This window comes from Syngnathus scovelli, chromosome 9 (genome assembly GCF_024217435.2).
Source record: "Syngnathus scovelli strain Florida chromosome 9, RoL_Ssco_1.2, whole genome shotgun sequence".
Classification (NCBI taxonomy): domain Eukaryota; kingdom Metazoa; phylum Chordata; class Actinopteri; order Syngnathiformes; family Syngnathidae; genus Syngnathus; species Syngnathus scovelli.
This window is the reverse complement of record NC_090855.1, coordinates 3,710,594-3,724,882: the sequence shown is the minus strand read 5'-3', so window position 1 is coordinate 3,724,882 and position 14,289 is coordinate 3,710,594. Positions and strand designations below refer to the sequence as shown.

The following is a 14,289-nucleotide window of genomic DNA, read 5'->3' as shown; positions in this document are numbered from 1 at the left end:
AGCAGTATTATTCGCAAGTGAGGAATATTTCATCGCTGCTTGTGAATTATAATTGACTTTTTTAGCCACTGTGATAAAAAAACAAACAACAGAATAACTACTATCTAACAAATGTACATATAATTAGCATAAGTGCCACTATGCACCCTATGTTTGTGATTGTAACATTTTAGGTTACTTTAAAATCCACATTCTCATATATTGCATAATCACGCTCCATTTAATCTGAATCCACCTCATAGCCAATATCTATCATTTAACTAACTTTCAATATAGCATGTAGCCTAACTGGATTAAAAAAGCCAAGCTAATAAATGTACATGCTAAGAACTACATCCTAAAATATCATTTTACTATGTGTTAAAGTTCATACACACCTCAAAATAACAATGCTAAAAGCGGCGCTAATGCTAACAAGGTGTCCTGGCTGGTCCGCATATGACAGACCAAAACAGGTGATCGAAGGACACCACCTGGAATTATTTACATGGATATTCTTTAATCCTATAAACAGCACAAATTATGTACTATTTTTTTAAAATTTCAATTAAATACACATTGTCCCTTTAATTTGTAGCGCTAATATCAGTGACCATCTTCTTACGCAGTAAGAGAAAGCCATGCGGTGTAATATTTTCAAACAGCAAAAAAAAATGAGGTCATCCTCCATTGCCGAATTTGTACCGTGGCCATTAACTAATTGACAAGCTCTCAATAGTCTCTTTCAGCGTGTCATGCTCCCCCGCCATTGAGCCGCGGCCACGTTGCTAGCCGTCTTTCTTAACGCAGGACTGGAGACTGTGGAGCGGCCTTGTTGCCATGGCAGCAAGCACTTTCACATTCTCCCCGCATAGCATTGGAGCGTTCGTACTGCTACTTCCGAACGGGTGGCCAGCCACAGCCGGAGGACGGTCTGCTCTCAGACAGGACCTCGCCGGAGTGGTTTTACCTCCCACTCTGCTAACACATGCTACCATAATGCTGCCACCCACTCACTATTCTCCATCTTGTATTTTATTAATGCAAAGGATCCCCCCAGGGTGCCCTCCCCATTCTGGTAGGACAAAACAGAACAGCTTCCGTTTTGTTTTTACAGTTCTTAATTTTCAGGAAAGACACTGTTAAAATTCAAAATATGTTACATATCTGATAAGCACAGGCAAATTAGATAATTTATTCCGAGCCGTATTATTTCTTTTTCTCCCTCAAAAGAGCATCAAATAGCCGCAACTCAAAGAATTAATTCTTAGAAAAACCCCTCAATGTACATTTATTGAAAACCAATGTAGCTTTTTGCTGTTTCCTTCCAGAAATATTCATATTCACACCAAATCCAGCTCTTTTTCTTCGTTTCTATACCTACCATCCTTGAAAAAAGGTTGTCGGCAAAGAAACTCAACACATGAATATCACGAATAATATCAATTATCCCCGTCTATTCAATTCTAATCACAATCGAGCTGGACCAAAGATTCAAACCCAGAACTGTCAAGCAAATATGCTACCCACTAGCATCAGACATTCTTTTTCCACTTTAATAGTAACGTCATTTATTCCAAGTAAACAAACTCAATTGAAGCGAGCGCTTACGTCATATTGTGCAACAAATCTCAACACACCCCAGTTAATAGTTGTGGGAATGAGCTCCCGAGTCATTTTGCCTCGGCGGCAACAAGTGAACTCCGAAGCCTCATTTACCCCCACCTCGAGTTTGCTGACCTGTCATGAGAACATATCCTCCATTAAATCAGCTTGGGATCTAGTTGTTGCTCATGTCTGTTTGCATGTTTTTTTTTTTCTACTGCTCATGTGTGGATCAGTAAAACATGTCTGGACATGTCTGCCACACTTATAGGAGGATCTCACAGCATCGCTGCTGTGAAGGAACATAGGAGCCAGAGGCAAGAGAAGATACTTGGCTTCCATTCATTGTGGACGCCTACACCTTTTTTCAAGGTAACTTTTGGTTTGGGTATTATTTGTTCTGTTAAAGTGTCGGGTATAGAGATAATGTATGTGGGTGTTGAATAATGGAGGATTGTAAACATTCAGAAGGAAAGTGATTTTTAAAGAGGTGCTATTTTTATTTTAAAGAACAGCTCAAGTTTGCGGTTATCGTAGCATAGACTGCAGTTGCATAGCAATGGTGGAAGTAGGCCACGGAGTTGTGTTGAGGAAATTCCGAAAAGGTTCGGCACTTGTATCTTCGTTCGGTGCAGCGCAACTTTTATGCATCGTGGCATTCATTGCTAGAATTCCCACTTGAAAGCTTGTTTTAGCTCGCTTGACTGGTTCGACTGTTTAATGAGGAATACGCCAAATCTCTGCGCGTGTGTTGAGATGCTAAGCTATCTGAAACCGCATTTTGCATTTATAAAACTATAAATTACTCGAGAAAAGGGTCCTTAATTTTAGTCTTTGTTAGTTAAAATCATTCACGAGCATTTGGATTCATTTTAAATTGCAATTGAAAATAAAAATGGGAAATATTTCATTTTGGTATTACTATATATTATTACATAATATTGCTTTTTATGTGGCATTTGTAAAAAAAATAAAAAAAATAAAGCTAATACTAAATGAAAACTAATCTAAAGCAAAGCATTTAAAAAATAGAAAAATAAATCAAATTAATAAAAATTAAATAAATAAAAAATAACAAATCTGCTCTAAAAACTAATTAAAACTAACTAAATTAAAAAAAAAAAAAAAAAAAAATAAAACAAACTATCCCAAACTATTATGCACTGTATCTCTACCACCTTCTGTCCAGCTCATTATTCAAAGACACCATTGGAACTATTTGCATTCCGCCAAAAGGACCTCTCAGGGTATTTATTAGTCCTCTCTTCTAAGTGTACGATTTTGTTGGATTGTCCCCCTTGCACCCTCCAGCGTGTTGTCAATTGGAAGGGGCCACCCTGCATGTGGCGCCTGCAGAGGAGCAGATAGCAGTCTGTCTTGGCACTAGAGTCCCTGTCTGCAGACTGGCTCTCTCTCTCTCTCTCTCTCTACCCGGTGCCTAGCAGGGGAAAGAGGTCCGAAGAGGGCCAAGTCAAGTGGCTGGGTGTGGGTGGTAAAATATCTCCGGGGGCAAAAGACTGGTTGCTGGTTACTCTGAGTCATTTTCCATCTGAAGAGCAGCTCAATCATCGCAGTGGAGATTAGATGGAGATTTGCCTCCAGGGAGGAGAAAATGCATATGAAAATGAACAAGGGCAGAGCATTACAGGGGCTTTGCTATCACACTCCACGATTTAATCCTCCGACAGTTTTTGCGAGCCGTGCATCTGCGCCAGTCTCTTTGCCTGAGAAATGCCCATGTGAATAGTTCTTTATCTTCATGCACATCCATGTCTGTCTATGCAAACCCGCTCCAAGTTCGCCTCCCTCCGTCGTCCCTCTCCGTCTGTTGCTCGCTGCCACCCTCCCTCCCTGTGTGAGCGTAGTCTGGGCTCGGAGCCAAGTAGTGTGTGTGTGTGTTTTTTTTTTTTTTGAATGAATACCTGATGGCTGATGGGGCTGGCGGAGGGGGAGGAGCCATGTCAGTTGGAGTACTGAGGGAGAGAGAGGCAGGGAGAAAGAGGAGGGAGAGGGAGAGAGGCAGCCAGGCAGAGAGAGTGAGCTGGCGGTCTGGTGGCCTTGCATAACACACGTTGGAGAAGCCTCGCACGCAAGACCTGGCGTGGGCTTTTTGCACAGGAAAGGGGGGGCCGGCGGAGGGGGGAGACCTCCTCTGCCATCAGGCCGATTGCAGGGGCGACGGAGGGGCAACAGGGTCTTCGCTACTGCACAAAGGACGTCTCCGGGATTTCAGAGGAGGAATCGGTGCACATGTTCTGCAAGCGGTGGCTGTGGAAGAACTGGTGAGCTATTCTTAGTACTTGAACCAGCAGAAGGGTGAGGAGGGGGGGGGGGGGACGGTGGGAGGAGGAGGCTTGTCTCTAAGCGTTTTGATTTGTGGCATCGTAGTATTTGCTGTCCTGCTACTATACACTGTCATGCTACGAAAGAAAGGCTGGAGATGTTGAATCCGTTCAGATGTTGAGGTGACTGATCTGAGAGGGGAGGCGGCTTGCATTGTCAGCATGCCCCCAGTGTGTGATCTGTGTATGTCCGGCACTGATGCAGAACTCTGAAGTCATTGTGGAGACAAACAGCCTGAGCCCTCAGCCCCAGTGCCTGTTCTTTGGCTGTAGCCAAGCACACGGCTCGGCCCGCCTCTTAAAGGGACACACACGCGTTTGTTTTTGGGGGGGGAGACAATAAAATGTCTCTTTTGGATAAAACCCCCAGACTGTATTGTATCAATCTGCCTTGCTGCGATGAAGACGGCGATCTATTTTTGCGCAGAGAATCCCACATGCGTGCCCTTCTCGGTAATTCCCCCCCCCCACGCTGTTTCATGCATAAGCTCAAATTGATGATGGTGATGATGATGTTTTTGTTTTCTAAATATAGCCACTGCTGCACAGGGCTGTGAATCCATGTCTGGTTCTAGCAGGTGAGATATGAAGAAAAGCATTACTGACATGAATGTCAGTCCAGGGTCATTTTATTTGTGCCTTTTTTTTTTTTTTTGGGGGGGGGGGGAGGCTTTCTAATCGTAGCCCGGGACACTCTAGGTACGTAATCACTCCTTCCTTGCGTCTTCCTGCTGCAGCGAGATGTTATTGCTATGAAGTTGAGGATCAATGCGAGCGCAGGAAAGGGTTGGGGAGGGGGGAGGGGGGGGCTACTGCTGCGTAAGATTAGACATGTATGTACTTGCCTTTCACCTGGAGACACAACAGCCTCACGCACATAGCGTGGCGCGTGTGTAGATTTATTTATTTTTTTTCCCGGGGATTCTCACACATCATATGAACATGTGTCCCCCTCCGCCCCTCCTTATCTGATGTAATACTTTGCAGAGGGGGACAGTCCAGGGCTGGATCCAGAGTGTCCACGGCGTCTTGACTCGCCGTGACATTCATGTCTTGAAAGCGCGCCTTTGTTCTCCGTAGCACAGGGGGTTGCGTTTGCTAGTCACTGATCTAATAATAGGCGGGAAGATCAAGATGATGTTAATGCGTGACCATGTGCACTGGGGGTAAAAAGACTTTGGGTCGTCTTTAGCCTTTTGTGCTGAGATGATGATGATGTCATTCCAGGTGTTGCTGAGGTGGGCTTGTTGCCACAGAGTGATGCTGCACGCCGTCTAGCGTGAGTGAGTGAGTGTGTGTGGTGACATCGCAAGGCGGGGGCTGATGCTGCAGGCACTGTTCAATGTGGGTCAGGAGGAGCCGCGCTGTCTTTCTCACCCCGTTCCTCATTCCCAATCCTCTCCCTGCCTTGCTGCCATCCACATCCTACATTGCCGTTTTTGCAATCCTCCCCCTCACTCGTTGTCTGCACCCCTCCTTTGTTACCTCTTGTGGCTGTATGAGGCTTTTTGATCACATACAATGCTAGGATTTTTTTTTTTTTTTTGCTGCTTCCTTGACAAGCTGCAATCTTGTTTTATCTTGAAATAGGCTAGTCCAAACAGAAACTGACCAAGGTCCATTTCTGATGACTATATTTTATATAGGCCACTTGTGTTTGCTTAGTGTGGCAAACCTCCTATGTAGTATAAAAAAAATAAAATAAAAAAAAGAAGCTCATTCCAAAGTAATGCTATGCACGTATATGTGTGTGTGTCATGGTCTCAATCTCGGCGCTGCCTCGAGCTTGTCTTGCAATTTAGCCGTGTCTTGCTCATTGACCCAAAAATAAGTCTGCATAAAAGAACAGAACATCTAGGAAAGTACATTGAACAAGTGGAAAGTCCTCTAATGGGAATTTAGATGAAAATCTGCTTCTAAAATTTTGTCTCCCGTCATGCTAATGCATCATGTGTGTCTCTTGATGCGTTTTCAACTTGGGTTATTTTTGGGGGCTTTTTTTAGGGTTCACTTCTTTTTACATTTAAGTGATCATTCTGGTCATTTTGAGAGTGTTTGATTTCCATTATTTAAAATGTTTTTCAAAATTCTAACAAATCAGAGGTCGAGCAGGGTTTCCTGACATTGTATGGTGAGTGTCAGGTTGTTTCAGAGTTTGAGGCTGGATAGTAAACAAATCTAACAAGGTCGACTCGTGTGTGTGTGTGTGTGTGTGCTATCCGTGTGCATAGCTATGCAGCTATAAAATATGTCGATTCATCCCTACAGTCAAATATTGACAATGGGCTTGTTGACATAGATACATACATTATTTTAGTTGACTCTTAGGATTACAACTCTGCAACAAAACCCAACGGTAATAAAAATGGTCACATCTTACAGAATGTACCTCAATTAAATGTCAGCTAGTCTGTGTAATGTTCCGGTCGATGAAGTCTGCCTGGAATTAATTGTTTATATTTACATTCGCCCTGACTGCAACTCAAGGCCTTGGAGAGAGAGAGAGAAAAAAAAAAGCAATGTTCCCACTCTTTACTGTTCTCCTGTAATGTGAGCTAACAGCACATGCGTTCGACATGAGCGTGTTGCCCAGGAAACTCCAATCATCTCCCATCATAGATGAGATAAAAATATCATTGCACTGTTTTCCCTCATGGAAAATCCTGTGAGATTGTGGCAATTTAAAGTCTACATAAATTTGTGAATGAATACGTAAACAGTCCCATCAACGAAATATGCAAAGAATAACATGCTCCAGAATAAAACCACCAGTCACCAATGTACTTTTACTACTCGAGTTGTGTTTATACCACCTAGTGGCTAAAACAGGCAGAAACAGTCTTGCAGACATGAAAGCAAGCACACTTTTGAAGTGGATCACTATTATGCCTGCCTTTTTAAGTAGTGACACTCCACTGCAAGAACCACTTGAGAAAACACATGATTGTAATAACTGTCACATATGTCTTCAAAAGGCTGTTTTCAATAGAAAAGCAAAGGAGCAAGTGTTGCATAACCAGGATGTTTCTATACAATACTGATGGTATGAAGCCAATAGACAAAAGACTCTAAAGCTGTTGCAAATACCAAATCCTTAAGATTTCATTGCACATTTTTTCCCCCCAGCTTCAAAGGCTGGATTACATCCATTCATAACTTTATACATCTGGCACGTTTAGTAAAGCTAGCCTTGCTAGTGTAAAGATTGAAAACGAGTCAGAGTCAAATTGATGTATGGACTTACCCATTGTGTTTCTTTCTCAGTCATCAGATTCCGGCCAACATTGTGGAAGAAGAAGTGGATCCATTAGAGATGATTCCACATGAAGTTTATGGAGCTCATTTTATGAGCTGTCCCTCGTGTGGATTGAGACCTGGAGCTGTATGCTAGCGAGCACTAGCAGAGCCATTGCACCCTGGCAAAGAGAGGACATAAACACTGAGAGTGAGCGAGAGACAATAGAAGCGCTAACAAGAGACACTTAAAAACCAATCTGGCACAATGAAATCCAATCAGGAGCGAAGTAATGGATGCCTGCCGCCTAAAAAGCGAGAAATCCTGGCGCTGGAGCAAAGGCCGGTGGCAGTGGCGACACCAACTCCTCCAGTGGTCCATCAAAATCCTGCTCCACACACTGAGAACCTAGCATGGCTGGCGAGTGTTGCCAGTGAACGATGCAGGTCCAGAGACTCGGAGAGCCCGAGATGTCCCGTCCCGTCTACTTCGTCCTCATCCTCTCCCATGATTCCAACTTCAGCGACGACTCTTTCAGCGGTGCCGCTGGCCTCGCTACCTGCAGTTTATTCCACAGCCATTCCTCAGCCCACAGGAACCATCCAGTTTGCTCAGCTCGGACCGAACGTTCAGTTCATAAGTTCCGGGCCCTATGCCGGTTACATCTCTTCTCATGTCGTTCCGGCCAACACCAGCCCGATGGGACAGCGCCCTCACCTGGATGGTTACACTACTGCCCTGATCTCGCCTGGCACCAAAGGGGAACAGCAGTTCCAAATTGGCCTCTCTCCCACAGAGCTTGCTCCCGTCTCCCTTCCGAGTTCTCCACAAGTCACCAGCCAGTACATCCATCTTGATAGCAGAACACCATTGACCGTCAGTGGCGCCGCCGTCTCGACACCTGGAGCTCACCTCCAGCTCCAGCCTCATCACGCTGTCCTCCCTCAAACGCTCACTCTCGCACCCTCCCAGCTGGTTGTTCAGTATGCAGACGGTTGTGGTGGAAAGAAACCAGAGGTGCACGCTAAGGGTGTGCTGAACGGTGAATTAGAAGTTGTCAAACAGATGAAAGCTCCCACCCAACCAGCAAATCATCAGCAGGTTCAGAGCTATGAGGCAAGACACATCCTTGTGCCCGCAGACTATGGCCAGAACCAAACAGGCCTTCAGACCTCCTTAGTACTTGTGGCCCAGCCTAACCATAGCAATGATCAAGAGCATGGCTCGAATAAGATTTCCTTAGTTCAGACTGAAAAGGGAGGCATCTGTTTAGGGAAACCTATATCGAGATCTTCCTCCTACTCCTCCCTCTCGTCATCAGAGGTGATGAGGTCTGTCACACCCCATACAGTCATTCAGACAACTCTAGCCCCCGAGGAGCTGCCAGCCAGTCTTTATTCTTCCACACAAGCCCCCATCATTGGCTATATCACCAGCGGCAACCAGCATGCGGTCAGCTACCATGCGGCACTGCCGCAGCACCTGGTCATTCCAAGTGGTCAGTCCTTGCTTATTCCAGTCAGCAGTGCAAACAACGGCACAGAAATGGAGACCAGCCGGGCTGTCAGTTCGCTGACCGCGACCACAACGCCTCAAATATCCACCGCCATGCCTCATGCCTATCTTGCCACCGCCCTGTCCAAATGTGAGTCTTTAGGCAACGACGGAAATCAAGTTCCTTCCTCGATCGGCCCGGCTCCTGCTCTCCCAGCCCCAGTCCCTGCAGTAGTAGCAGCACCCTCCCCAGTCCCACCTCCAATTTCTCATCCAGTCAATGCTCCAGTCCCCGCTTCCATCCAAGCTTCACCCACCATGTCCTCACCTTCCTCCCCTGTGGCTCTCCCGCCTTTCTTTATGCGAGGCTCAATCATCCAACTTGCTGATGGGGAGCTGAAGCGTGTGGAGGACCTCAAAACAGAGGACTTCATCCAGAGTGCCGAGATCAGCAACGAGCTGAAGATTGACTCCAGCACCGTTGAGCGAATCGATAGTGGTCAGAGTCCTAATGCTGTGGTCATACAGTTTTCCGTGGGGGAGCTGAAGGCCCAGGTAGGAGAAACATTTTTCTTGCATGGTGTATCTTACTCGTAGATCATCTCTGCACAACAATGCCTAAATGTGCACTCTTGTGTGTTTCTGCAGGTGTGTGTGGAGGTGCTGGTGGAATACCCTTTTTTTGTATTCGGACAAGGGTGGTCCTCATGCTGTCCAGACCGGACCACGCAGCTCTTTGAGCTGTCCTGCGCTAAGCTGTGCGTAGGTGATGTTTGCGTGTCATTGACTCTTCGGGGTCTAAGGAATGGTTCGCTAACAGACAGCCAGTCTTTGGGGGCTAGGCTGAAAACCACAAGACTGTCTGACCCTAGCAACAACTCAGACGCAGCTGTCAGCAACAGTCCCAGGCCAACCATTACAGGAATTAACAGCGGTATCGTTATGAAGGCTTCTGGTGCCGAGAGGATAGCTGGATCTATGTCAGGGCGGCAGTTACCAACCGAAATGCAACTAAATCCAGGATCAGCGGAGGGGATCTGCGGAGGAGAATCTGTGTTGGCAATCTCCGCAAGTGCTGGTAAAAGACAGGGATCAGACAAAATAGATATGCCCACGCTCTGCAAAATACAGTCCAGAGATCCAGACAGAACCACCGTTCGCAAGAGACGATGGTCGGCTCCGGAGAGGGAACAGACTGAAAGGGTAGACGAGGAGCCTCCGTTGACTCTACTCAAACCCTCCATCATCTCGCAGGAGGTGAAAATCAGCATAGAGGGCCACTCGAGCAGTGGCAGAGAAAAATGCTTGATCAAACTATAGACTATGGGAGGGAGCTTATGTTGTTTGTACTGTGTTTATCTACTCCGTGTTCTCTCTATTCAGACTACTATAACTTAGCAGAGTTTATTTACACAGTATCACTATTTTTATTTCTGCCATAGGTTCAGACACCTTTTGAGTACAGTGTGTGGTCACGCACACTGCAATCAGTGCAATCAAGCTGTAAGCAAAAATGAGTGTGAATGTTGGGGAAGATACCTTAAAGTGTGTCATCGATCATGAGCTGGATCTCCGTTGTCACATCGTCCACAGGACCATCGCGTTCTGGACTCAAACGTGAACAAGCACAGAATATAGATTCATGTGTAAAAAGGCGAGCCGTGGGGTTTATTTCTTTAGATGGCGTGATGAGTGGTAGCGCGTTAAGGAGTCAAAGCTCAACCATTGTACGATTTCATGGTATTGATTTGGCAATAATCGTTGCGGAGACCTTTGCCACCTCACACGTTGTTTATTTTTCAGTCTTTCATACCAATGTGTATGTGCTGCCACCGAGTGTGTGTATGTTTTGTGTGTTTGTCAACAGTAAGGCACTCAAAGTGCACAAGGGTCAGGTATGGATGTCCTCAATATTGACTTATGAAGTCACGGATATGTTTTGCTGCACCTTCAATTAGTACAATGCTCGACAATTTGATACAGACGGGTTTGCAATATGTGTGTGACAGCAGTCACACTATCACACATTCCCGTAGGAGTCTAAAGAAAGCAGACGGCCTCAAGATCGTTTTTTTTTTTTTTCCCGGGCGTTTCTACAAAACCAATCAAATTACCACCATCAATGGACTCTCTGGAAAAAATAACTTATAGCTTGTAAATAGGGTGGTACATACTTCAACCATTGACTTACAATTTGGGAGCTCACCTCGGTGTCCATTAACCCGGTTTGGGTAAACTAGGGTAGAGTGTTGCTTGAGTGTCATAAATGGACTTACACTGAACTGGCATTTCTGAAACTGCAATATGACCAGAAGCTGGCAAGCCAGCAAGCAAACAATTGCCTTATTACGCATCCAGCAGACAAGAAGAAACCTCAACCTGCATTTGGAGGCAAGCAGAAGCCTGATCAAATTCACTCTCCCTTTTAGCTGTTTGGGTTTCCTGAGGGAAATCCAGTTTGTGGCACCACAGCTAGTAAGTGATCCTCTTGCTCGCTATCAGTTTCCAACTCCCTTTGCAGGCTGGCTACCCTGGGCATCTAATTCCGCAGTTCCACTGCATAGTATTTACTCAGATTTACTTTTCCGACTTCAGCGCTGTTGGTTTTTGGTTCTTGGAAGGGAAGACATGGATAATATCAAGATAGTCATGGTGACGTAGCTGTCTGGAAAAATTCTTTGTCGAGGATGTAGCTAAGCTCCTGCAACAGGGTAGGCTAACTTTAGCATCTGTGTGTTCTATCCATGTATTCTTATAAATTGATAGAACTATGATGAATTCAGTCAGCAAATGAGTGACCAGCAGAATCTCCATCTCATGCGTCAAGTAAGTACTATGCAGTGGAAAAAAAGTCATAATGCTCTATGGGCTTATCAGGTACAGTGGGTCCTGCACAACAAATAATTATTTAAAATTGTACTTAAAAACAAAAGAGTACCTCCTCTCATTTCATCCATTTTTTGTATCCAGGTTCTGAATTGTTAGATATTTGGATAATTTCATCTTTAAAATTCTAGGCCAAATTCTGAGTTGCTAAACTAACAAGATGTTCGTATTCTGATGGCAAACCGTTTCTGTCTCGGAAAAGAGCCGTATGAGTAATAATCGTGGCGATGCTAAAGCACAATATCCTCTGTTAAGCTACTTAGCTGAAAGCTAGCGAGTGCTCAGTAGAGCCGATGGAGATTGATGAGTCAGGTGATCATATTGTTAGGGACATAACCTGATCAGGTTGTCCTGGTTGAAAAACCGGGATGGGCAGTAGAATAAAAACCTTTTTTCCTCAATGAAGCTCTTGTCTTCAAGTACACACCTGCTACATCAGCGCCACTGCGGCGTCCGTCTTTTTGCTATTTCATTTCCTTTTAAGAATAGAGCCAAAATTCTACAGTTCATTCTCAGGAAGGGTATGTGTGTGTCTGTACGCATGTGTGTGTGTCTGAGACGGTATGTGGATGATCACTTGTTTTTTGTGTACGTTCTGAGCAGCAGCACTTTGATGAAGCATCCGGTGGGTGTTGGCAAAAGCGATGGCGGTCATGTTCCCAAACAACCGGTGAGGATAATCAACTGACTGTTTATCATCATGTCCGACGTGTATAACGATAGAATAGTGAGGCCGGGAATGTAAACACCCATTGGACAAACTATCTCACCTTTATTTTTGATGATGGATAGAGCTACTATTTAGAGAAAGAAAGTTACTGAAAGCCAGCTAGCGTTGATTTGTACAGTATATTGTATCTTAGAATGTGTACAGTGTGTGTATAGATATTCTAATCCTTATGTAGCCTACGTACTGTGTGTGCCACGGCGCCCTTTCTTCAATCATTCCATTGATGCAGCCATCAAAGTGGTCCTGTTGTTGCTTCAATTCATGAATGTGACATCATCTTTGAATTCGGACTTGACCTTGCACAGTGTAAAATTCATTATGTGATGATCCCATTCAGCGTGATAGCCAATGTCCTTTTCTAACTCCTGTAGGTGTTTTCTTGTAATTCTAAAAAAGAAGAAAAGAAAAAAAAAAAATCCAACAACTACAAAAACACAAAAAATGACTGTTCTGCTTGTGTTCTGCTCAGGCTAAATACTGCCCACTGACTGTTGTACATCCAAAATCTCACATTGTTCACTTCAATGCATAATGCAACTACTCCAAATTTTCCATTCTAAGAGAAATGTTTGGTGGCTAAGCTTGCCAATATCGTATAGTATACTGTATTTATGTTGTGTATTGTATGACCCCACTACCTTGCAGTCTGGTTTACTAAAAATGCTTTTAAAAACCGCACAAATTCCAAAAGGATGTCATGTTTGAGAAACCACACCCTATTGTTGGAAGCAGCTTATGTGTTTGGACTATTTTCAGTTGGAATTTCTTTCTGCTGACACTAATCTAAAATGGCATCACAGCATGGATAATTTAATAAAATGTGGTGTTGACAACAGAAGAAACAGTTGTTGAAAAAAGTTTAGAGGTTGCATAGTAAATATAACGCCATTCACTCTTTAAAAAAAAAAAAAGTACATTTTATTGTACCTGCTTTTGTACCAGACACTTAAAACTTGGGAATATACTTGTACTTTTTGGGGTCAAGTTACAACACCGACTGACAGTGTAGCTAACGGCGAGTTAGCTTAGCATAGGCAAAAGTAACGCATAAATGAAAATGAAACTACCTTAAACTCCTCGAAAGAATCTCTCAAGTGAAAATGAAGTATACACACACAAAGTTTTAGTCTCAACAACCATGTAAAACATAATAGTTTTTTTTTTTTTAATTAACAAATTGCAGTATCTTACCTGGAGATGGCGGCCTTGCAGTTGTTAGGGAAATAGACGTGGCCCAACTTCTTAATAAACCACATGCTGTTTTTCGAATGGGAAGTTTTTTTTGTGTGTAAAAAGGTAGTTTGGCAAATACATCCTCGACCACTTGCCTGTTGGACTGGCATACACAAAAAACAGACAGACAGGTAGACAGAAAGACTGACAGACCGACACAGATAGCAAGATGGATAGATCGATAAATAAATAAATAAACATATGACTCAATGATAATAATAATAGCCAATTCAACTACAATATCCTAAATTAAATAATTGTACTGAATGATGTCGAGATAATGGAGTACTGGATTGCACTTTGACATACGTATGGGGCCAACTTTTAAATTGTAAATAGTAAAAGTCTTCCAAAATGTTGTTGGAGAGGATAATAAAAAAAAAACTTAAATACCCAATCTACATGATCACGTGATTAGCAGAATCATTTAGCATTTTGCTTCAGTTTGCACCAGTTCAGCACCCTCAGTACGAGCACTTTCTTTTCCAAACATCTGTACGCTGACTTTGTAAAGCAATTTTGTAACAAGGGTCTGTTTATTGGCTAACTCTCAGCCACCATGCCCTATATCCTACAACACTTTATTATATATCAATAATGTTTCCCTGTTTTGATGGTGTTGAGGTTTGCTAGTCAGAAACTGTTCAATCTTTACTTACAATGTTTGGTTTCAAATTTTATCAAATATATTCAAAGAAATAAAGACTCTAATGTAATTCAGTGGGACTCTTTTTTTTTCTGCCTTTGTTTATCCTGTAAGCAAATATAAGGTTTCCAATTACATT

The 14,289-nt window shown here is 43.6% G+C and overlaps 2 protein-coding genes across 5 annotated transcripts in view; one reads left to right on the top strand and one right to left on the bottom strand.

The window, feature by feature from the left end:
- itga8 (integrin, alpha 8) overlaps nucleotides 1-14,289 on the bottom strand; it is a 51,944-nt gene that overhangs the window by 6,783 nt on the left and 30,872 nt on the right. The window contains exons 31-33 of one of the 4 annotated variants that reach the window (XM_068651757.1): nucleotides 13,463-13,648; nucleotides 10,195-12,658; nucleotides 7,171-7,342 (exon numbers count right to left, since the gene is read on the bottom strand). The gene's annotated coding sequence lies outside the window, so the exon portion shown is untranslated. Of the gene's footprint in view, nucleotides 1-7,170; nucleotides 7,343-10,194; nucleotides 13,649-14,289 lie in introns of all 4 variants that reach the window. The other 3 variants (XM_068651758.1, XM_049730797.2, XM_068651756.1) reach the window with 3 other exon arrangements.
- LOC125975363 (ataxin-1) lies at nucleotides 7,336-14,224 on the top strand. The gene is made up of 2 exons (XM_049730837.2): nucleotides 7,336-9,210; nucleotides 9,304-14,224. Exons 1-2 carry the CDS (start codon nucleotides 7,429-7,431, stop codon nucleotides 9,973-9,975), a joined length of 2,454 nt encoding a protein of 817 aa, XP_049586794.1. The 5' UTR covers nucleotides 7,336-7,428; the 3' UTR covers nucleotides 9,976-14,224.

Coding starts and splice junctions, on each gene's coding strand:
- LOC125975363 (XM_049730837.2), top strand. CDS start 7,429: ATGAAATCCAATCAGGAGCGAAGTAATGGATGCCTGCCGCCTAAAAAG. Junction 9,211..9,303: donor TGGGGGAGCTGAAGGCCCAG/GTAGGAGAAACA, acceptor GTGTTTCTGCAG/GTGTGTGTGGAGGTGCTGGT.